Source organism: Panthera uncia, chromosome D2, assembly GCF_023721935.1.
Source record: "Panthera uncia isolate 11264 chromosome D2, Puncia_PCG_1.0, whole genome shotgun sequence".
Taxonomy (NCBI): domain Eukaryota; kingdom Metazoa; phylum Chordata; class Mammalia; order Carnivora; family Felidae; genus Panthera; species Panthera uncia.
In genome coordinates this window covers 58,847,857-58,872,178 of record NC_064818.1, presented here as the reverse complement: position 1 = coordinate 58,872,178, position 24,322 = coordinate 58,847,857, and the positions used below count along the sequence as shown (strand labels likewise).

The following is a 24,322-nucleotide window of genomic DNA, read 5'->3' as shown; positions in this document are numbered from 1 at the left end:
CTACCCCCACGACCTTAGAGGAATTTAAGACCAGTGAAAAGGAGCCTGTCCCTGCAAAGTCATTTCTGCATGACTGAAGAGTCACCAGCTGCGTGATCCTGCTCCTTGGCACCCCCACCACTCCCGACAACAGTCTTCTGGGGCCTTCCCCCATCCTGGCTTCTTCTAAGTGGCTGCGTCCAACCCACCCCCTCTACCAGGGCCCCAGGCTTTCCGCTCCCCTACTCCAGGCATCCAGAAAGGAGCACAAGATCCAGGCACTTCTGCAAATATGTTTAATGCACTTAGATTACACAGAGGAAGAGGGAGCAAGAAGGAAACGACATCTAAGTGAGTCACCCAAAAATTCTTACAAAAGTCCCAAGCTGGCTGCAGCCCCCAGGAACCGAGTCACAATTGACATTAGAAACTAATATAAAATTTTACAAAAGTCTGCTCACTGCAGCATTCAGGTACTTATACAAAAGGAGGGCTCTCCCTACAGGGCTCCTGTCTTGTAACAGGGACCCAGGTACCTCCCCTGGCATAGAGGACCTGGAAGCCAGAGAGGAAAGACCACCAGATAAAAAAATACAGTCAAGGGAGTTCTCTACTGGTCTGCCCCATAGGGGCACCAACCTTCAGGGTTTTTTCCCTGCTCTCAACTCAATCTCAAAACCCAGTCCCAAGACCCTGTGTTTATTTTTTAAAATGCTCTAGCCCTTTAGACTCTCCCCAAGGCTTCCTGGTTCCTGCCCTGAAGGCTTGCCTTTGGAAGAGGAAGAGAAGGGCAGGAAGAGGCACCCAGCTCCCTGGCCAGACCTGAGACCTTGCATGAGCCGCTCTACCAGTCAGAATGACAGCTGGGTCTGTGGTCCTCTTGTAGCTCACACTGGACCTGAGAAGTTCCAGAGTGTATCATATGTACGTGGAAGTCCAACTGCATGGGGGAGCCCCTTCCTCTCAGAAGCTTTAGCCACAGGGACCTGGAGGGAGGGACTGGGCAAGCCACAAGGAAGCCTCTGAAAGGTGCAGATTTGGGGAGGGAGGCTTCTTACCTCCCCAACTCACTATGTCAGGGCTCCCAAAGAGCTGCAGGGAGGGAAAGAGGCATTTAATGAGTACCCACCATATGCCAGGTGCTATGCTGGGCATGCTACACGGTCGGCCTCACTTGGTCCTCAGTGAGGGTCCCTTCTCCCCAGCCAGAAGCTCAGTAGAGAGTCCCCCTCCCAGAGAAACCTCTGGAAGGCCAGGTCAGAGATGGTGTATGCTCTGCTACTCCACCAGAGCCAATGCACTGTAGGGAAAGGAGATGGACACCTGGCCTCAGCCGGACCTTGGAGGTTCCTGACATCACGGGGCAGGAAGGGGCCACAGGCTTCAGGCTCATTGTCTCAGAGCTCACCTGCTTCCCGCCTGCCTCCCATACTGATGACAAAGCTTAGCCCAGAAAATACCCTCCTCCCCATCAGCCAAACCAGACAGGAAGAGGCAGGTCCCCAGAAGGAAAGCATTTGTGGAGAGGCAAGGTCAGGGTGGCAAGGAAAGGAGACAAGCTAAGGGCACCTCTCTGGCCATGAAACATCAGATGACAAGAGCTTCAAAGGCAGTGATTCTATGGTGCGCGAAGGCCAGAAAAAATGTCCTTTTGGAAAAGTCCTTGGAGCAGAAGGCACAGCTACTGCCAACATCAGGTCCAAAGGAGCTTCCTCTTCATTGGTGGAGGCCTGGAGCCTATCTTTCCCCCTACTCCAGGCTGATCTACCTTGAAGCTCTGAGTCTGATGGAGTTAACTGAGTAGCCCTGAGGGTATGTGCAGAGAAGCAGCCAGGCCCCAGTGGTCCCTTGGAGGTCCAGATCTTGCTCCCTGGAGGGCCTGGCCACTGCCCTCATGACCCCTAGAGGCAGCTCTTTGGCTGAATCTCTCATCAGAGGGGTCCTGCCCCCCATGGGCCTCCTATAGCACTATGGTGGTGCCCACGTGTGTATGGCAGTGCAGATGGGGCAGTGCGTGGTCCTATTAGGTCCCCGACAAGACAAAAGGAGTTTGCTTTGGAAAGGCCTGAGGGGTGATCTTGAAATAGCAGTCCCTAGAGTCAGAGGTAAGAGGGCACGAAAGGGGCTTGTTGATTCCAGGTCAGAAGTGGGAGATAACCCAAGAGGAACCCTAAACCCACGGGCCAGAGATTGGTCTGTTTCTGGGAGGAAGACCATGAGTTCTGCAGTAGGGGGGCAAGAGACAATGAGAGGCCAGGATGCAGGGAAAGAGACCCAGGGAAGGAAATGGGGAAGGAAAGACGAGAAAAGAATGGATGCAGGGAGGAGGAGGGCGGCAGAGTGCAGTGTTTGCAAAATCAAAGTGAAGGACATGTTGAGAAGTTGATTTTTTCCATTTTTAATATGCCAGAGTCCTGCAGCCTGGAGGCTGGGAGGCCCAGGGGATGAGGAAATGGGACCGGACTGGTCAAAGAGCTGGAGACCTAGGCCCTGAGGGGCAGGTGGGGATGGTCTACACAGTGCTGGGCCTCACCCTCTCAGGCGAGCCTGGCTGGGTGGACAAGGCCCGGAAGATGGGGCCGGGGCTACCAAGTCTCTGAGACCCTGGTGGTCCTTGAACTCTGCCAGGGGCCTAGTCCACTTGAGAACAAGCAGCACGTCCTCCTGGCCCCAGCGAAACTCGGCTGAAGGCTGCATGGGGGCGGAAGTCAGCTCTCCCCCTGCCCCAGGCTCCACCAGGCCCAGCTGGGAAGAAAAGCCTCTCTGTGAAGCTGGCTCCTCTGGGCCCTGGGCTGGCAGGCGGACACCGGCACCTTCTCTGGTGGTGGCTCAGGGAGGGCGAGACGGCCCTAGGCCCCTGTCCTAGAGAATGAGAAAGTTCATCTGGGAATAAAGTTCTGTTTAAAAAACATTATATACACGGCTTCTGGACATCTTTGAAGACCAATAAAATACCATCCGGTTTCTACAAAATAAAATAAGGAGGAAGAAAAGCAAACACGGCCGGAGGAGCTGTTCCGTGGCCAGAGGAGCTTGCCTACCAAAGGCTTCCCAGAGCAGAACTGGGCAGGACACACACGCGGCCACTCCACTCCCTCGTGCTGGACTGCGTGGCAGGGGATAGGTGAGGATGAGGCCTGTCTCCACCTAAGGGCACATCGAAGGTCCAGAGTCAAATCTCAAACCACAGCCTGTGGCAGCAGCTGGAGGGGAAGGTTTGCATTTGCCGGCTCCCAGCCCAGGGGGCTTGGCTGGCTGGGGGGTGAGGCCCCTGAGCTGCAGGTGAGGCGGGGGTGCGGTGGCTGCGCAGTCATCCTCACACTTGTCCTTTTATTTGTGGGAATCTCTTTTACGCAGTTGTTATACTGGAAGTCACCGGGGAGCAGCTGGGCTCTCCCTTGGCCCCTGCAGGGCCCAGCCCAGGCTAGTGCAGTGGACTATCGAACACCACGTCGGGCAGAATGGAGACTTTCAGCTTCTTTTCAGGCCAGCTGTACTCTTTGGGAAGTTTGAACTGTGGAGGGAGCAAGCACAGAGCCAGAGTGCACACAGTTAGCAGAACTTACTGCCTTCTTTCCAGGCTGCCTAAAGAGAGGCCAGGGCCCTCACCCATGCTCTGTCCCCCAGGTGCTGGGGGCAAGAGAGGCCACTGGTTGCCTGGCTTCAACTGCAAATGCTATTCCCAGGTGGGTGGCTGGGGTCAAGCTGCTGGAGTTCGGTGACCCCTTCTTTCCCCTTGCCCTGCCAATAATTAACTGGGGTTGGAGGAGGCATGTTTTCTAACTCTTTCTTGACTGTGCTGACCTCCCTCCAGCTCACTTCCTTGGTTCTGCCTCCGGCCACAAGCATGTAAGGAATCTGCTCCCTGAGGCCCTGGGGCTGGGGGGATGGGGGGCAGGGGGAGGGTGCAGATGATACAGGGAAGTGGCTTGAGGTCTGGAACTTTGTGGTCCTGTCCCTGCCATGGCTTCTCTTCCAGAGGCTAGTGCAGAAGGACCCTGGAACCTGCCCTCTGTGCCCTTGGCCAAAGGGTCCAAAGGGAAGGAGGCCCTGGCTTGGCCTCAGTGGGAGCAGGGGAGCAGGACAAGGGTGGCTGGAGGTGATTTCTTGGGCCTGGTGCATCCCCATCCTGCTCTCCTTGATTCAAGCTCATCTGTTACCCAGGGTTACCAGCCTGAGCATGGTGCCAGCGGAAGCCAAAGAGAGTCCAAGTTCTTCCTACCCCAGCCCAGGAATCACGGATTTGCTTACACTTTTGTTTCTCCGGCTTCTGTTTAGGGTAGGGGAAAGAGGCTGATACATCTTATTCCCTCTCCAGGACCTTGCATGTGGTCTGGTACACAGCTGGTGCTCACTAGATGCTCACTGACTTGGAAACTGGGTCTGCTGTTTATGTCTCCTACTGTCCCAGGGCTAGGTGAGAAGTCAGCCCAGCCTGGAAAGGTGGGAAGAACAGGGCCCTCAGCCTGCCTAGAGCTGGGGCTGGAAGTGGACGGGCCTAATACTTCCTGGCTGGCCCCCTCTCCCTTCCTCTGATGGGGGACTTGTCCAAGCCAGGACCAAAGTGAGTGGAGAGTGGGGCAGGATGTGGGGACAGCCTCTGGACAGAGAAGCAAAAAAAAAAAAAAAAAAAAAAAAAGTCATTTTTAGTGACCTACTTTCCTAAGCTCCCCCTGGCTCCTGTCCCTCCTGCCTGGACTGTCCCCCTCCTACCCCTTCAACACCCAAGCTCAAAGCAGCAGTCTGGCACGGTGCCATCCTAGTGCGACACGGCCTCTCCGGAAGCACTTCTGGGCAGCTGGCTCTGGTCTGAGTGAATAGGAGCCAGGCCTCAGGGACCGATGACTTGTGGGGGTTGATTGGCTGGCACAGACTGGGTGCTTGGTGACTTTGGAATGTATAAATGAGTTAATTTATCAAGCCACATCCCAGAGGGCAGAGGTGACCTCAGGTTCTGAGGAGTTCCTGTCCACCTGGAGACCTGGATAGGACAGTCTCACCCTGTGTTCTCTCCTCCACCTGGTGGACATCAGAGGCCACCATGTCCTGGCTGATACGGCCCTGGGAGCCCTGGCAGCTGTAAACTCCAGCCCTGGCTGAAATCTAGCCCCTGTATGGCCTCCCTCTGGCTTGAAAGCCTGGCTGCTGGGAGGTGAAGGAGTTCTCCCCCAAACACACTTCCCGGCAGAAAGGCCAATAGAAGCATCTGTCTGTCTCTCGCATAGGCAGAGGAGGGCCCTCCAGAGGCCTGGCTAGGTTGCTAATGTTCCACTAACCTATGGGGCATTGAGGCCAGGAAGGCTCAGATCCCACTGGGGTGCAGCTTAGTAGGAGGCCGGGGGAGGGGACGGGACTTTCCAGGATGAGGTAAGTCCCTGCAAATGAGGATGCCAGGAACAAGGAAGAAAAACAAAGGGGATTATGGGCTCCATTCATGTACCCCAGATGAGTAGCCAGGGAAGGCACAAGCCCCCACCTGGCCTGCCAGCTCCTCCTGCTGGAAGAGGCAGACCAAGAAGGGAGAGCTCATGGCTGGAGAAGGAAGGAGGCTGGCTCCTGGGTGGCCTGAGGCGAGAGCAGGAGTCCCTTACTGCCCACCAGAACTCCCCAGTGGAATGTTCTCTGGCAGCAGGCGTGGGCTTTCTGTTCAGAACCTGCCAGGGAACAGCAGGGGCTGAGGAGAACCACTAGCCCAAAGGCCCTGGCTGCCTCTTCAATGAGGTTCTCAGAGCCACCTATTTGGACAATTTGCTGGGTGTCCTTATGGCAGCTGGGGTGGGGCAGGGGGTGGTGGGAAGACAGAAATAAAGCTGTTTAACATCTCCAGGGTCTCCTTTCCAGCCTATCCCCACACCTTGGAGACAGACAGACGGAAAGACACACACAGGCTCCTGGAGACTGGAAGCCGCTGTTAGAGAGAATCAAACAGGCTTACTTCCTCTGGAGAAGTCAAATCTTCTAAGTCCTCCAACATTTTCTCTACAAACTCTTCAGTCAACAGAATCTGGGAAGAAGGCACAAGACAGGCTTTTATTATTATTTCTTAATATATGGTCTTTTTGCCAACTGCCAAGCTGTGGATCTTTCTTCTGGCCACGGAGGAGATATGAGCCCGTGGTGGATCTGTTCTAGGGACAGAGGGAAGTGCTGGAAGCCTATCCCTGACTGTCATTTCCCCCCAACTCCCACCAGCCTGCCATATCAGAGGGACGAGGACAGTGAAAGAGGGCTGTCACAGGACAACGGGGAAGCAAGGTGCAGGTACGTGGGAGAATGGTACTGCCGGTCCCCAGAAGGGACAAAGGAAAGGGCAGGAAAAGAGCCTGTTTGGCAGTTCGGGCCCCCTGCACGAGGTAGTGCAGCAGAGGGGAAACAGAAAAGCTGATGGCTGGGGAACGGAGATTGCCAACCATCCTCCGTGCCCAACTGGGCTCACATGTTCCTCTTTACCCCCCACTTGGTAGGACAAAAGAAATCTGTTTGGATTTGGAATACAAGCCTCGCCTGGAATCTAGAAATGCCCCAGAAGGTACATCCAAGAATGTGTGAGCCGGAGAATTTGCAGATTATGCACCAATCTCTCTCATTTTACAGATGGGAAAGGGGCTCTCAACCTGTTTCCCTCCGCAGTATCCACATCTCAAGCTGGAAGCTCCCAAACCCCTGCCCTGCTGGGCTCACTCAGCCACTGAGCTCTCCAAAGCTTCCTTCGAGAAACCTCTCCTCCAAGTCACCTCCCAGCTGTCCCACTTCACTGCTCTAGTCTGATGCCTTGTCACTTCATGCTTTGATGTTCAGGACAGCCTGGCCCCACTACTCAGCTGGCACAACCACTACCCTCACAGGCCTTCTTCAAGCTGGTGGGCCATTTCCCCAACTGGCTCAGGCTGGCTCTGCAGAGCTAGGCCAAGCTCACACCAGGCCTGCACCACAATGGGCCCAGGCTGAGGATGTCTTTCCTCTTCCCAACCTGACTCTCTCTTCCACCCTTTTCCTTCCTGTGCTGGTCCAGGAGCCTCCTGGTCTCCACACCTGACCCTTCCCTACCCTCCAGGCTGTGGCTCCACCTGCCTCTGTTCTGCCTCCTCCAGCAAACTCTGAACACCTTGGGTGAGGCACAGAGGAAGAAGGACAATGGGGTGAAGACCAAGGTGAGTGACTCTTCTGAGGGAAGCCCCTTTAGAAGGATGGGGATTGAGAACTTGAGAAAATACCCTTCAGGTTTCCCCTGGGAGTTGTCCACTCTGGGAAGAAGAGAAGTTTCAATATTTGGAACACAGTCAGCTTGTGAGATGAAGTAAAATGGCAGAGCAGTGTGGGAGAGCAGCAAGCAGGGTTGCTGGGGACCACAGAGGACGGAGGGCTCCAGAGGAAGGAAGTTGATGGCCTGGAGGTGGGAGCGAGGAATGAGAAAATGACCCCGAGCGAGCAAACCACCTCTGGACCAAGCACTGTGTTAACTGCTCAGTGTATCTTATCCCCTTCAGTCTCCTCGCAGATGAGGAAACTGAGGCACAGACAGGTTATGTAATTTGCCCAATGTCACGTGGCTTGTGCATGGCTGAGCTAAGACCATATCCCAGTCGTGTCTGGACTCTAAAGTCATCCCTGAAGTACTGGTCTTCCCCCCACAACATTTACACATTTATTCATTCTTCCACTCATCTGCCCATCAATCTGTTCAATCCCACAGCATTCCCTGGGTGCCTCTGCTAGGCCTGGCCCTGGGCGGAGCCCCAGAGACATAGGCATGAAAGCAGTCTACACTCTACCTGGACATGCACCCTCTCCTGGTTGACAGGGAGCCAAAGGACATCCTCCCAGGCTGCAAGCCCACAGTCAGCAGCAAACCGGCTCTGACCATTGGCTCCCATCTCACCGAATTTTTTTTTTTTTTTTTCTTCTGTTTGAGGAGCTCAGGCCTCAGGTGAGGGCAGAGACCAGATTTAAACAGGCAAAATCAGTGGAGAGAAATGCCCACTTGGGGTGGGGGTGGGGCCCTCCCACCCACATTCTTCTTCCAAGTGCACCTTGAGCACTCCCAGACTCCAGGGACTCTTTCCTAATCACACGTCAGTCTTCCCACTGCCAGGGCCCATGCCCCTCCATTATCCCAGGGTCCCCCCCTCTCAAAGTCCAGAGTTTCCCTACCAGTTATCGCCAGTCTGCGGGAGGAGTACAAAAGTCACATTCATGGTTTTGGCATTTCCGGGGCTTGCTGCCATCTCTGCAAATGCTAGCACAAACACGAGCATACCTAAAACCCAATTACATTACAATGGCTCCAGTCTGGGCCAGGCCGGGCTGATTTCTAAGCCACAAATAATCTGGAGGGAGGGACTTTCTGCCAGAAAGGTAAATAGGTCTGGGACTATAGTGCTGGGCTGAGGTGGAGGGGAGGGTTCACCGGGACTGGACCACCCAGTGAGACACCAAAGAGCCATTTTTCGACAAAGGGAAAGGCAACCCCACTAACGTGGAGTTCCGTCCTAAGCCAGTTCCTGTGACAAAGGTCTGGAATAGGTGGGGGAGAGAGGGTACGCTATGGTGGCTTTTAGCAGAACAACCACCAAGCGGGTACCCTCTGTGTGTGGACTCATTTTATACCCGGCTGGCGGAAGGGATGGCAAGACCAGAAAAGGGGACAAACCCTAGTTACTCCTCAATTTTCACTTTTGGTGCTTTGCTGGTTCCTGCTGGAAACTTCACATTATTTTAAAAGAATTAAACAGAGAAAATTATACATAAGATCTGCATGATATTAAGGGTGACATTCCCTGCAAAGAAACACGACAGACTGTCATAGCTGCAGGCAGCTAATTTAATTTCCTTTGGGAGTTAAACCTTAGAAGCTTGGATTGAACAAGCAGGCCCTGTTCTTTGTATATTTCAGACCTGGAGCTGAGAATGGTAACAGATCTTATCCACAGGACACTGGAGATAGACAACTGTGACGGAGCAGCTCCTGGGCGCTCTCATGAGCAACAGACTCGCCGTTGTGATGCAACTGTGGGAAAAGCCTGCGATGCTACGCTTGGGGCTCTTGAAGCTCACTGGGTCCCTGTGGAGCTGCCTGGCTCTGCCACAAATGAAAACAGGATGGTTATGATGACAGTGGCAATGATAACACCACCAGTGGCAGAAGCAGTGGTGCCTCCTCCATGTGCGGGGCACTGGGCTAAGCGCTTGACTGGTATTGTTTCACGGAACCCTCCTGGCAGTCCCGCAAAGGCGGTAACTATCGCCCCCATTTTGCAGACGAGCCGGTGTCGAGAGGAGACAAGGCTCCTGGACTTTAGAACAGTGATCTGACCTCATGGTGGTAGAGGATACTCTTTTTCCTGTCTGGAGAAAATACCTCAATTCTAGAAGCCTTGTTTACTCACAGCTAACTCTTCTCTCTCTCCTCTGAAAGGGGAGGTAAAGGTGACTTTGGCTTCTACCGATGGCCTGGAAAACCAGCCATCCTAACCCCAGCCAGACCTGTATCTCCTCGAGAAGAACAACCCTGATTAGCTCAAGACGGCTGAGTACCATAGACACCCAGCTGCTCAAAAATTGAGTTGGCCAACTGGAAAGGAAGGCAAACCATGTCCAAAGATGGTTTCCAAGTGGGAACAGCAAGGCAAATTTCCAGGCCAGCTTAGTGAATGCATACATAAGGGAACATTTACTCTAACCCAGAAAAGAGCAGTAGAAATAACAGTAATAATACTGAAAATAACAACAGCACTCAGTAACACGTGCAGTCCCCATGAGCTGGGCATAAAATGCTTAGGTTTCTGTATAACCAGCCCTTGGAGGCAGGAGGCTCTCTGGTGAGAGGAGAAAGCTCCCACCAACCAATCTGAACAGCAAACTCCCCTGGCAAGCTTCTGAAAATATGAAGATGCCATCCAGACCTTCAGTATTGGAATATCCTGGCAAGGCCAAGGCATCTGCACTTTTGAGACACCCCAGGGGATCATGGGTGGGAAATACCCAGGCTCACAGGGGAAGGGGGCTTGGGCACAGGCTTAACCAACAGGGGTGAGGTGGTGGCTGCAGCTTCAACACCTTCTATTTGGCCAAGATGTGAGGGGAGCAGTGGCTCCCTGCTCCCCACTACCAACCCCCACTGTTGGTCAGAAAGGGGGCTTGGGATCCAGATGGCAGCTTACTCCACGTGCTCACACCAGGTGCCTTAGGACAACCTGGCTGGCTGGTGATGAGGGAGGGGTGTCAATAATCTCCCAATTCCCCAAGCCCCAGCAAGGTCCAGAAGGAACCCAAAAAGTGATCTTTCATGGGGCCTGCCCTGGGCAGGCCCTGCTGTGCCGCAGACAGGAGCCCAGCTGCTGCAGATCTGATTCAAACGTCTGTGGTTGGTGCTATTTCTGAGTCTGCAAACAGCGTTGACAATGCCCACTCCTTCCCCTTGATACGACAATCCACACTTTGTCCGGGGCCCTGTTTGCTCTTCGTGTTGACACGTTGTTCTTGCTTCCCAACAAGTTTGGCTTTCTTCTTCCCTCTCTTTCCTTCTCTCGGAGGCGGAAATGTGTTGTTTACAGGGTAAGGCCTGCCAAGGAGCTGCTCTGGCACCCACAATGGCCGAGGAGGAGGCAGGACGAGGAAGCAGTCCGGTCTGTGTCCACCCCCCTCCCCAGACTCCAACAGGCCAGACGAAAGCCGGAAAACAGCCTGGAGACCCCCCAGGCTTGGGGGCAGAGGTGTGTGTGGCACACACTCATTTCCTGTTCTCAGTGGGTGGTGAGAAGTTGGCTTTGGTGGCCAGGAGCAGGCTCAGAGCCCTCCTGCTCTGGTTGCCGGCTTGTGAGGGCAGAGTGGGCCATCACAGTCTTCTCCTAAAGGGAGGGTGCTGTACTCCCCAGGCACAGTGCTAGGATTTAAACCCTGATGGGTGTACCCTGGGACAGTGAGGTCCCCAGGACGGCAAACGTCTCCAGGGAGAACAAGTTGTGGCCGGGTTTACCAGAAGAAGGAGAAACAGTAGAGGCACCGGAGAGGAGCTGCCCAGGGCCTGGGCCAGGGACTGCCAAGTGTCTTCCACACAATGTCCAAATGGGTGGATGAGGACAGAAGGCGGGGGCTTGTCCAGAGGACAGTGGTGAGTCAGCCACTGGGCTAGGACGAGAGCCCAGTAGTGATTCCCAAACTTGGCCTGGAGCGGTGAGCCCACTCAGAACAGCAGCTGGGCATCGTATCCTGAGGCCGGAGCCTCCCATCAGGGCTGGCAGGGAACGGCTGGGAATGGGGGCTCCACTTGGGTGAGCTATCAGACACCACACAGCTGAGAAAGCATTGCAGGGCCTAAAAAAATATTCTCATATTTGGTGATATGACCTCCATGTGACCTCTGGGGCTGACTTCTCCCCCCTTCAGATCAACCCTGGCTGGGGATAGACGAACGACTCAGTTCTGGGCTGGGCTCCTGCTCAGAAGACTAACAACCCAATGTTGACAGCCTCAAGGGAGAGAGGCTTGTTAAAGCTACCGGGATGTGGAATGCTGGGGGAAGGTGTGCAAGAGAGGATGCTGGCATGCCTCCCCCAGGGCCTGGAGACCCTCCTGAAAAGCTCTGGAGCTGGCTGACAGGCTTTACAATCTCCACGAGGATGAAAACAGCAGATGGTAGGGCAGATGGAGTCAAGGTGTTGACCTCCGGAAACTGAGAAGCCTATGGAATTGGTGCAGGATTCCTGACTCTCCAGCTCCTCCAGGAAGCAGGGAGTGTCCACTGAGCTCACCCTGGGGTTGCAGACGGCCCTGCCTTTCTCTGGGCTGGAGCCTTGACTTTCCTGCGGCTGGAGAGTGGGGGAAGGGGAGGAGCATAGAGGGTAGGTGCAGGCCCAGGAGAAGGTGGGTGTGGAGGCCTGTGTGGGGCCACTCTGCACACTCCAGTGAGGGCCCAGATTCCCTCACCTTCTGCCTTTTCCTCTCAGCCTCTCCTTTGTCACTCTTCCCCCATGTGGGGTGTCTTTGCCATGCCTTTTCCCCAAGAGATAACAGGCCCGGGCTGGTAGCCAGAACAAGGTGCCAAGGCTGGGAGCAGGGCTTCCAAGGCTGTTGAGGCTGATGTAAGAAAGTCATCCCAGCCCCTCCCCATTCAGCTGGGATCAACAGGGAGAGTTCAAGCAGCAGCCAAGAAAACAGAAGTCTAGAGCTCTTCACGTTCTTGGGCCTGCCGCATTCAGCTCCTTCCTGCTCCTCTGTCCCTAACAGGCCTGGCACACAGAGGCCAACGAGACACCCCAGATCCTGGGAGCACGCGCAAGAGATGCCTGCAGCGGGGGGCTGTCCTCTCTGTGTTGGGGAACTCCCTCCAGAGGGGCTTGGGGCCCTTCTTGGTCCAGTGGAGAGGCCCCTCTTCGGTAATGAGCCTAATCCCAGGCCTCCAAGAGGTCCTGCAGACTCCTGGGGAGACAACCAACCCCAGAGGGAGCCCCAGAGGCCCACAAGTAATTACAAGCCCAGGTTCCCACAAGCTAGGCAGCTGCCTGTGACCACAGTGGCAAGACCCTAAAGGGGAAGGCGAACTGGCAGTCAGATGCAGAAAGTGCTGACTGCTTTGAGGGCAGGGAGGAGAGCTGTTTGGGTGTTGGCTCCATGGCTGAGGACTGGCGGACGGAGAGTGGGGGGTACGGGCAGAGGGTTTCCCAGGGCTCCTTAGGCCTGAGAATCCCCTTGGTGAGTGAGGGTGCAGGCTTGGGGAATGGGGCCCCAGCCAGCCTTCCTAGGAGCTCCCCTGTGAGCTGGCCCGTGCTGGACCACACTAATGAGCCCATAACACAGGCCTTTGATTAAGCAGCTCCCCAGCACAGCAACTTTATTGAAACATGCCGAGGCCAGCGGCTGGTTCCCACCGCTCCGGTTCCCTGGGCAACAGTGCATGGGAGGGGCCGTGCCCAGTGCTTCAGCTCCCTTGAGGGGGCTGCCCCAGGGTGAGGGGAGTGGGGCTGGGAGTACAACGCCAGTAGCCCGTGGATAAGCGGTTGGATTCAGAACTCTGGGGGCCCTGAGGGGCATCGTGACATCTGCTGAGTCCTCTGGGGGCTGGGGCTCCTAGGCTGATGAGAATGGAGATGATGACCAACCCCTCCTCAGGGTGAGAAGACTTTCTAAGGGGGATGGCAAGACTCTAAGGACAGGTTCAGAGTTGAAGATGTAAAACGTACTGGGGGTAATTTCTTCTTGAGTTTGGGGAGACCCTGGTCCCTACTTTCCCAAGAAAATGTGCTTGAACCTCCAATGCACACAAATGCCATCTGAGGATACTTCTGAGACCTGTCAGCACAGTCATCTACTGGGAATGATGACCTGTGAACCCTTCTGCTGGGTCCCCACCTCCCCCTTCCTTACCAGCAAGAGGCAGCCTGGCTTCCTGGGACATAGCTGGGGTGGGGCGGTGGGGGGCGGGGAGGCCCTTTCCACTTGTGCTGGGCTAGTTTCAAATGTTACACTTCAGAGCTTTTGCTACAGTAACTACCAACACCACATGGACAGAAATCTAATGTTACCAAGTGGGACTTTTAAAATGTATTTATAACTTTATGGTTCAAAGTAATTTTGTTATGAAACAATGTAATAACAACAGTGGAAAAAGGCAAGATAATTTATGGAACACAATATTCCTAAAGCACTAGCTTCCATTTCTTCCTCACTTAGTCTGAGGAGTGTGGTTGGTATTCTTTGTTTGCTGTTTGTTTTAATTAAGGGTTAGTATTTGTGCAGGGGGGCGGCGGGGAGGGCTGGCCTGAAGGAGGAGAAATTCAGTGGCAAGCTCAACCACACACACACACACACACACACACACACACACGCACATCGACAGTTAAGTATGTTTCACAGACCCCCCCCCCCCCAGACAGGGTTAACCCCACAAAACCAGCATAATTCTCTTCTCCGCTACTATAACCATCCTTCCATACACCATAAACAGGGCACAGGCACAGTCAATTTCTGAATTACGGTCAGATCCCCTTTCTTGATACTCCTCAGAGAGGTAAGGTAGAGTTTTCTTCCTCCCACGCACCCAACAAACAAAGAAAAAAACAATGTTCCCCTAATACATCTGGGAGTGTGCTGGACCAGCCAAGCACCAGTTATAGACCTGGGACAGGGGTGGGGGCTGGAAGGAGGCCTGTGGCTCTCAGGTCCCAGCACCCCACTTGGCAGTGGCTCTGAAGCTGTGCTCCAGCCAGAAGAGCAAAGGAAGGACAAAGTGTTCTGGACAAGCCAGCAGGTTTCTGTGCAGAAAAGCTGGGTTTCCATTAGGAGGAACAGGACAACCATTAGATGAGGGGAGTGGGGAGGCTCTGTCTGCTGAGGCCTGCCCAACCCAGCCCCAGTCCAGGTCCACACGTCCATTCTCTAGGAGTTCTGGTGGCATTTCCACAGAGACACCTGCAAGTGGCGTCCAGACTCCATCTTATCCTGCTTCACCCTTGGTTTCCTGGGCTTTGGTTTACCCGGGGTGCGGAAAGTCTGGTACCTCTCAAACCTAGATTTCCATGGCAAACCAATGGCCAGGGCCTAGAGAGTTATCCCTGGTGTCTCAGGGGATGGCGGAGAGGCCAGGAAGTACTACAGCTGATGGGATAGGCAGCAGCATCCACACTCCACATGGCTTCTCATAACCAGCCCTTCTGGAAGGGAGTCAACAACAGCTGCCAAGGGAGGGGAGGGGGAGGCAGGTGTGGGAAGAGCCCACGGAAGACAAGGTAGGGAGGGGGAAAAATAAGGTAGGGAAAGAAAAGGAGCCTCTCACTTGTAACCAGGGTCCATGGGCTGCGTAAGGGTGCTCCTCAGTGGCGAAGGCACCTTCCACTCCCGTGGAAACAAATGTGATGGCCATGTCACCTGTGATACTTTTATACGTAAAGTGCCGTCCATGCAGGAGCCTGCCCCTGGAGGTAGGAACACAGAGACAGTGAGCAACAGGCCTGGCCAAGGCTCAGGGACTGTGGGGGCTGTGCTCCCTGGGACAGGGTGCCTGGCAAATGCCCTCCGGACTGCCCACCTGCCCGCCAACAGGGGACTGTAACCAAACACGGTCCAAGAGAAACCTCTCACGAGTTCTCTACTGCCATTCTTCTGAAGTGCTCAAAGCTAGCAGAGACACTAGATCAGCATTCAAAGGGCCTGCAGGGGCAGTGGAGTACAGCTCCTTCACGTCCTGGTGAGGAAACTGAGACTAGAGAAGGCAGTTAGCAATATGGCCAAGGCCATGCCCAGAACTAAGAGCAGGGTCATGTCCCCCTTTACTTTGAAGGTGGGGGTGAAGCAGTACCTAAACAAACTTCCCAAGCCCCAGGGAGGATGGCATAGTGCCTTCGCAGCACAACTCCTGTGCTCAGGGCAGTGTCTGCCACCTGCTCCTGGGACCTCCCACAAGAACAAAATGGCTAGCCCCGGGGCACCTGTGTGGCTCAGTCAGTGAAGCATCAACTTCAGCTCATGTCAAGATCTCGCTGTGTGTGGCTTCGAGCTCCACATCGGGCTCTGTGCTGACACTGCAGAGCCTGCTTGGGATTTTCTTTCTCTCTCTCTCTCTCTCTCTCTCTCTCTCTCTCTGCCCCTCCCCCACTCGTGCTCGCTCTCAAAATAAATTAATAAACTTAAAAAAAAAAGGCTAGCCCCAAGGCCACAAGCATACCTCAAAACAAACGAATAAATCATAAATCATAATCATCACCATCATCATCATCATCAAAGCTGAAGCCAAATGGGGTCACTCTGAGGGAGCCACAAGAAGCTCCTGTTAATCCCCAGTCTGGAAATACACCTGGGGGAAGGGCAGGCAGGGACAACTAGTGAGCCAGAGATGCCAGTCAGCAAAGGAAGCAAAGCCTGCCCTTGGCTTTCTCAGGCTGCCTTGGATTAACCCTTTACCAGTCTAAAGATCTTGAGCTTGGGCCAGAGAGGGAGCTGGGGAGGAAATGGCTGGGGTCCTGGGGCAGGGGGCGGGGGGTCTTTCCAGCCCTTGTTCATTCTGACCACTTGCTATCTTTGCCCTGCTGCCCAGGGTGGTTGGCCAAGGTTGGTTAGCATCCAAACTCTTTTCTCAGGCTCTGGGCTCAGTGGGGAGGGACCAAACCAGGGTAACCCCGTTCTTCCTTGTCATGTTGTCTGAGTTCAGAGTTATTCTGGTCGCCTCCCCTGCTATAAAAGTGAGGGTGGAAACCCCAAGGGCTATGCAAGAGGCCAGCTGAACAGAGTCAGCCCAGTGCAGCATCCCCAAACAGAGAGCTGAATGCTGGCCACAGGGCTGGGTTTTCTGGCACTGTGGACAGCAGCAGAAAGGACACAGCTGGGCTTCTTGGTCCCTCAAGGAGTTTGTTGTGCTGGCCACTGGGTTTGGAGAACTGAGCGCTATGCATGGGAAAAGCAACAAGAAGAAGAAAATAGAGCCCGACCCACCAGAGCCCTGCCCTGCTATTCCAGTGCTACTGACATTGGGCTTGTGGGATGGCAGGGGCATCTGAGATCGCCGAGACCACTGAGCCTTCCGAAGAGAGTAAGGCTGGAGGGACACCTCTCTGGACAAAGGAGTGTTCTTCCACACAGTGTGGGCTACAGGCTGGTTCAGAGTGCACAGGCCCCCCACAGGCCCAAGATGGAACTGCCTGACTGGCTCTCCTCCCTCCCTGGGTCCCAGACTCCACCCAGGTGTGTGGGAGAAGGCACGCATGGGCCCGGTGGCTCCTTGAGGATGAGCTGTGTGCTGTGGGGCTCACCTTAGGCAAAGTGGAATGAGAGCCCCTGACTCCTGGTTGAATTTCAGATGCACACTCTCAAGTTGTCGTGTGCGGATCAGCTCATGGGGAATGATGGCCGTGGAGCTGTCGCTTTCCAGGCTGTCTTTGCGGCTTCTGCAAAGCAAGCACAGGGACAGGTTCAGCACAAGGTAAATAAATACTACAAGGAGGAGCAAGATGGGAGTCTCTCAGGGTGGGCTCCCGAATAATGACAATGACCGTGACTGATGATAGTGGTTAACAACACCCACCATTCACCGTGTGCTGGCCAAATGCCAGCAGCTGTGCAAAGCACTTCTCACTGACTACTCTCAACATCCCCATGAGGTGGGTACTATTGTTATATCCCTTTTACAGATAAGGAATTGGGAGATCAGAGAAGTTAAGTAACTTGTGCAGCTCCCACTGCCAGGGAGCATGGAGCTGGAAGCTGGTCGAAGTTAGATTGGGTTCCAAAGCCTCATCTTTGGCCAATACACTATATAAAAGTTTACCTCGCAGTGGCTTGTTCTTCCCTATATAGCAGCAGGAGCATCTGGGAGCCCTTTCTCCCCACCCTGGAGTCTCAGTTCCCAAGTTCTCCAAAGCTGGAGTGCTAGAGTACCAGAAGGTGCGGCTCCAAGAGCTTCCTTCCAGCCGACCCTGAAAAGGCTATGACTTTCAGCAGGCTCCCAGCATGCTCGCTCCTGCTAATGGCTAGGAGCTGCAGTGACATACACATCCTTCATCTAACCAGGAAATGATACAATCCTCAGTGAGGGGGTGGAAACCAGATTCCTAGGAGTCAGACCAGTGGGCCTGGCTGGGCAGCAGAACCAGGCCACCATCCTGCTGGGTTTTGAGGCCCCAGGGGCCCTGTACTAGATTCCTCCTGCCTGTGGCCTTGGCCACAGTGAGCTGTCACTGCTGCCTCACACTCCCTCCTGTCCTGCTTCCCGCCAACAGCTTGCCCACAACTGGGCCACGGGGTCCCTTTGCAATCTAAGATATGTTCTTTCAAATTCAGCTGCCCCCACTGACAGCCTCTCAAATCTGCCTCAGCCGGAAATGAGGGTTACCCACTGATCCTATTCAAAAGGCCGGATCCTAGTTTGGGCTGTGAATCGCAGAACAATTCCCCAAGTGTCCATCAAAACACTGGGTAAGAAGCTCTAGTTATTTATCATTCAAGGGGCAGGAGCCATCCAGGATGTCCAGGCTCCACAGTCAGACAGTCAGTGAGGGGCAGGCCCAACCTCCTCACATGCTGGGGGCGCTGAGGTGCTAGGGCCTTTGGCCAGTGAGGCACCCCGACAGGCAGAGAACCTCCCCAGAGGGAGGGTGTGAGGTCAGCAGGCAAAAGGATAGAGGGTGACATGGGGCAGCCAGGGTCCTGCCAAGGCAGTGGTTTACGAAAGCCCTTGAGGTAACGGGGACCAGTCCTATCAGCTGTGTGGATCCACCCCCAGATGTAACCGCTCTGTCAAAGTGGTCCCTTCCTCTGGTTTGCCAAAGTGAATTCTGAAACTGCCCTTTGCCCTAGCTTCTCTTTTGACAAACCCTTTCACAAGACCCGTGAAGGAGACAAATGCTACGTACGGCCAAGCGGGTCATGGAAGTTCAAGACTGGCAGGAAACTCTGAGGCGGTTTAATCTACTTTTTTCCTTTACAAAAGAGAGCTGGAAACAAGTCCAAGGCCACAGAGATGGTCTGTGGCAGGCCAGTGTGGGAGCCTAGGACCTCTTGCTAGATCTCCTTCCCTTACCACCAAACACCACATCGCAGTGGGTGCCCTCAGGGCCCAGACAAGAGCAGAACTCAGAAGACAGCAGCCCTATTCTGCCCCAGAGCGAGGAGGCCAGAGACTCACTCCTGAGTCCTCACAGCAAGCATCCCCTATATAGGCTATGGTTAACCCTTCTTTCACAGATGAGGAAAATGGAGGCTCAGAGAGGTGAGGTGACGAGCCTGAGGTCAGAGTGAGTTTAAGGGGAAGAGGCAGGGTGTCATTCTTACAATCGCTTCCCTGTGCCATCTCTGACAACGGGCCCAGAGACATACCACCGTGTGCCCAAAAGGAGCTGAAGCCTGGCTGCCAGGCGGGGCCTCTGAGCCTATGGGGCCCACTAGAGGATCCCCGCCTCTCTGGCATGGGCAAAATGCTGATGAACAGCAACTGGGGTAGGGGTGGGGGGTGGAGGGCTGAGAGAGAAGAATCAACAGCACACAGGGCTAGAGACATCTCACGCTGGAGGGAAAAATAAATTGTTGAAAGTCAGCTAAAGTCACCTTGGTAACTGCTACAACACACTCACCCGGAACGAGGACATCAAACCCAACTGCAAACAGCTTTAAAGAAATGGAAAAGAACTTAATCATCTGAAGAATTAATGTGACAAGTGCCCACATTTACACCTCCCACCAACCTTCAATCATTTGAAAACGTACTTTAATCTTTTAAGAGAAAAAAAAAATTGCAAAATGCTAGATCTGCAATCCTGGGGCTTGGGTATTTCCGGCATGCTGCTTCAATGGAAACGCGGCTGCTACACACACACACACACACACACACACACACACACGCACACGCGCACACACACACGCAGGAGCCCAGCTTTTTGCTGATTTGTTTTTTCTGGACATCGATGCAGAAGCATGAATTATTTGTGTGGCTGGGTGAGGTATTAAATCTGCAGCCGACACAGGTTTGCAATGTTTTGCATGGTTGTCAGCTTAATCTTAGTCATAAAAAAATAAGTACTGTGCTCGCCAGCGTGGCCTAATTTTTCAGCTGGGCTGTTTTTGCCCTGAGCTCCCCGTGGAAGAGAAGGCAGAGCTCCAGGGGGCTGGAAGGGAGAAGGGCTCCCAGGGAAGCACGCCCTACACCCACTGGGGACTGCTAGGGATATGGGGCCGGGGGTGAAGGACTGCTTCAGGTGGCAGAGTGGCTAACGTGTAAGTGCTGGGTTCGACTCTCTTGTGACCTTAGGCAGATAATGAACCCTCTCTCTAAGCGCCAGTATCCTCTTGATGGGGATAAATAATAATACGCTTTTGTTATGGGGACTGAACAAGATGACCAACATGAAGCATCTAACGGTGCCTGAGATGTAGCAGGGGCTCAAAATATATCTGGGCTGGATCAGGGGGCTGCCTCTAGAAGTCTGTCTGCTCTTCCTGCAAGAATGCTGATAGCTTAATAGGGACTTATTTGCCTTTACCAGCTGCCTCTGCCAAATCAGTCTTTACTTCTGAACAAAGGTCCTTGCCCTCAGCTTGGGAGACGGGACTTCTGAGATTGGGTTGGAGGGGCTCCTGACTCCCTGAGCAGACACAGTGGGCCCTGGTCAACTGCTGGTCCTCTGAGAGCGCCCGACCACAGGCCAACAAAAACCCTTGAGGCCTTTGTTCTGCTAAGGGAGGTACCGGCAGGGCCGTCTTCCTTCTACAAAGCACAATGGTCTTCCTGCAATTCTCATCTGCTGGACCTCAAACTACCCAGAAGTAATTTAATCTCTCCTCCCATGATAGCCTTTCAAATCCCTGAAGCTGCTCCCACAGGCCATCATCAGTTTCTCTTTTCCAGTATCTGTGGCTCTGACTTTCAACTATAATCTTAAGACATGGCTCTGAAATCTTCCAGCTATCCACGTCACTTTCTCTTGCGTTTACTCTAGCACGTCAAAGCCAGAGCATCATGTCCAGAAGTGAAGTGTCGTGTGTGGAAATAAGTATAGCATGTGGTCTAACCAGGGCAGATCAAAGAGGGACTATGAGCTTTCTTGTTTGGGAAACTTTATTTCTATTAAAACTGTCATCAAATTGTCTATTCTTTATAACTTCGTCATATTACCAACTTTTACAGCACACCCTCTGTCAACATCTCCCTCAGGCTCTCTCCCATGGTCTGTGCTTGGACCTCCTCTCCCCCATCTTGTATGTACTGTGGATTAGTTGGAGCTGAGAGACAGACTCTGCATTATCTGGCTACTGTTTCAAGCAGTCCAGGTATTTCTGAAACCTGACTCTGGCATCCATCATACTGCCATTCCCTCCTGACTTCAAGTCACTGACAAAACTGATAAACTCACCATCAATGTTCTCATCCCAGGCTTTGATTAAACAGTGAACGGGACAGGGTCAGGCAGACAGGCTGACAGACTGACATCATTACTCTCTGGGTAGGCTCATCCAACCAATTATAAATTTGCCCAACCGTCCCATCACCAAGTCCTTCACCCTCCTGGATGCTCTGTGGACATTCCTCTGTCGTGCCAACAATGATGTCAGAAGACATTCTGAAAATGTCTTGCTAAACCCCACCTATATATCTATAGCACTTCCTTTGTCTATCAGGTAGAAATAGGTAACTATTTTTTTAAGGGGAATTTAAAAAAAAGTTTTTATTTGTTTATTCATTTAAGTAATCTCTACATCCAATGTAGGGCTCAAACTCATGACCCTGAGATCAAGAGTCTCAAGCTTCTCCAACTGAGTCAGCTGGGTGCCCCCCTCTCCGCCCTGGCCCTCCCCATAACTATTTCTAAAAATAGATGAAGATGGTCCAGCAGGCCTGATTCTGATTCTTCGTGAATCCATGCCAACTCTCAGGGTTCACTGTGCCTCTTAAAGAGTATTCACAGCCTGTTTGCCTTATAATCTAGTCCAGAATTTTCCCTGATGGCTGACACTAAGCTCACTAGTTTGGAGAGTGCAAGATGCTTTTTGCATTTTGAAACTTTTGAGTGCTTTCAGTCTGCCAACACCTTTTTCTTATTCCCTCAAAGGTTGGGGACACCAGCTTCATAAATCCCATCTGCCAATTCGCCTGGTGTTCTGGGGCACAATGCATGTGGACCAGGCAGTGTGAAATCGTGGCTTTCCATCTTCTCATCAATTCTCATCAATGCCTGTGTGACTCTACTCTGATAACCATTTTTTTTTTCTTGAGATGGAAGCATAACAGAACTGGAGTAAATCTTGCTTTCTCTCTGTGTTACTGTGTCCAAACGATGGGGCTTAGGTTTTCTTCTTGTTGCTCCAAACAGAAGTACAGAAAATAAAGTCCTTTTTGCTGGTCACAGCACTGTGTTGCAAGACTCAGTTCTTGCGTTTCAGCCTATTTTGACCCTGTTCCTTAATAGTCTGTGCTGGTATAACATACTTCTCCTTCTAGATTTTGTTCAAATTCTTCAAGAAATCTGAGTTAAGTAAGATTCTCTACATACCTGTACTGGTCCCTGGAGGTATTACACCTCCTTTTAGTTTCCAGGGGACTAGTCACAATGCTAATAAGAGGGGCCCTTTACTGAGTGCAGACCGTGGTGCCACGTCCCCACGAAGACCCTTTATATACTTTGCTTCCTTTCATTTTCATGGCAACTCTGTCAAGAGGTATCCTTTTCCCCATTCTACAGATGAAGAAACTGAAACTCAGAGACTTAAATAACTAGCCCAAGGTCACACAGTGAATGAATAATGGGCTGAGACAAAATCCCCAGGTCTTCCTGACGCCAACTATAACAACCACAGTATTTCTCTTAAGAACTTCCCATCCCTTTGAGTGGGCTTTCATTCTGGGCTTTCAAGGCCCAAGGACACATCTATTTTTTTCCCTGAACTCTTAAAAAAAAAAAAAAAACCCAACCTACTTCGTAGAAGCCAAGGCAGGGCTTCCCAAAGGGTATTTGATGGCATCTTAGTTTCAGGGAAGCTCCTGGAAAAGCAGATGGGGCAAGAGCCGGATGCAACACACTGGGTCTCAGGTTAGAGACCTAAAATGCTGGCATTTTGAAGACTCTGAGGACTGCAGAGGGCAAACCAGCCAGTTTCATTTTATGTAAGCCACCATCTTCCAACCTTAGTCATGGAACCCCCTTTTACTTAACACCCAACAAAACCCCCTAAAAGGCTGTGACGACCCTCTATCTGGGGACGACGGGCCTGGCACTGCTCTGACAGGGCACAGGGTTTTCCTTCCTGATCTCGCTCTGCCCAGATGCTCTCTTCCAGCGCCCTATCACTTCCACTCCATCCGTCTCCACTGCTGGTCAGCATCAGGTGCACAGCCGAGTGCCCCTCACTGTTCCCTTTATGCCAAGATAGCTGCTCTCAGGAGACCTGTTGGGCGGTTACCGGCTGCTAACCTTCAGCTCTCAGCCCGGTGCTGGGGCAGCTGAAGTGCCTCTACATGACCAGGGCTGCCTTGGTGCCAATTCTGTGATTTTCAGTGAGAACAGGTTATCCTTTCCTTTCGGTGGACGGGGTGAGCTGGAACAGCTCCTACAATATCACTTCTTGGACTTTTATTTATGATTCTTTTTAAAGTTTAAAGAGTCACAGAGTCCTGGCAGGTTCATTCCAACAGGCAGCAGTCTTCCCATCCCACTCCTCGGAGACAACCACAATCCTCTCTGTAGGCTGACTCTTTTGATGTTTTCCTCGTTATTTCTGATATACTTTATTTCTTTCTACTTCCCGATATTCCCCTCTCAGGTTTTACCTATTGACTTCCTACTAAGGAATATGAGCTTTTAGCTCTCTTCTGTCCCCTACTCCAGCCCTCCCACCTTCCCAAGAGAACTGTATCGTAAGTTGGTTTGGATCAGTATCAAGTGTCTACATTATTATATGAAACCAAGGCTGTTTACAACTGAGCCTGTTACAACTATGATGTCTACTCTTAGTAAAGTATACTTCTCTGGTGCAGTTTTCTATTTTCCTTGGTTTTAACAACAATCTTGGTTTTCTACTGTGTTTATTACTAATTAAATCCTAAACTACCAATGGTCTAGAGATTTCCCCAAGACACTCATATACATCAAGTATTTATCAATTTTATCTCTTTTATTAAATTTTATTTGAGAGAGAGAGAGAGAGAGAGTGAGCGAGCAGGGAGGAGGGACAGAGGGAGACAGAGAGAATCTTCAGCAGACTCCACGCTCAGCCCGATGCAGGGCTCAATCTCATGACCCTTGGTATCATTACCTGAGCTAAAATCAAGAGTCAGACACTCAGCTGACTGAGCTACCCAGGTGCCCCTAAATTTTATCTTTTCAAAGACCTTCCTCCAGAGGTCCTTCCAAACTGGCTGCCTTCCATTCTTGCTGCACAGCTGTCCTCACCGTCACCCTGGTGATTCCCCTTGCCTCTTTCCCATGCTGGACCCCATTTCCTGTACCCCACTTGTATGCCTCACTCATTCTGCTGGAATAGTGAACAGAGTTCACTGTAGTTTTTGGTGTGCTTTTCTCAAACAGTGCCCGTTGACCTGCTACCCTCATGGGTTTCGAGGCAAACTAAGATACCAGCTTTACTCTGTACAGTGGTGTATAAACTTCCAAGGCCTACTTTCCAGTTACTTTTTCCTATGATTGGTAGGAACCCCCTCCACTTTATCCTCTTTTAAAGGCAGCACCCAAGTGGTGAAGAGGCCTGGCTCAAACAACCCAAGGTTCAAATCTTGGGTCTGACAATTATTCCCAGCTTACTGACCCTAGATAAGTTATAAAATCTGTCTAAGCCTCCGTGTTGTAATTTGTACAAACGGGGACAACAGCAGCCCACAACACGGGGCCTGGCACACGGCAGTGCTCGATAAAAA

General features: G+C 52.6%; 1 protein-coding gene across 3 annotated transcripts in view; it reads right to left on the bottom strand.

The window, feature by feature from the left end:
* Positions 1-261: 261 nt before the first annotated feature.
* SUFU (SUFU negative regulator of hedgehog signaling) overlaps positions 262-24,322 on the bottom strand; it is a 112,785-nt gene continuing 88,724 nt past the window's right edge. For 2 of the 3 annotated variants that reach the window (XM_049645641.1, XM_049645642.1), the window contains exons 9-12: positions 16,719-16,853; positions 14,750-14,888; positions 5,915-5,983; positions 262-3,493 (exon numbers count right to left, since the gene is read on the bottom strand). In XM_049645641.1, coding sequence (XP_049501598.1) covers positions 3,404-3,493; positions 5,915-5,983; positions 14,750-14,888; positions 16,719-16,853 — 433 coding nt within the window. In that variant the 3' untranslated portion in view covers positions 262-3,403. The remainder of the gene's footprint in view (positions 3,494-5,914; positions 5,984-14,749; positions 14,889-16,718; positions 16,854-24,322) is intronic. The other variant, XM_049645643.1, reaches the window with a different exon arrangement.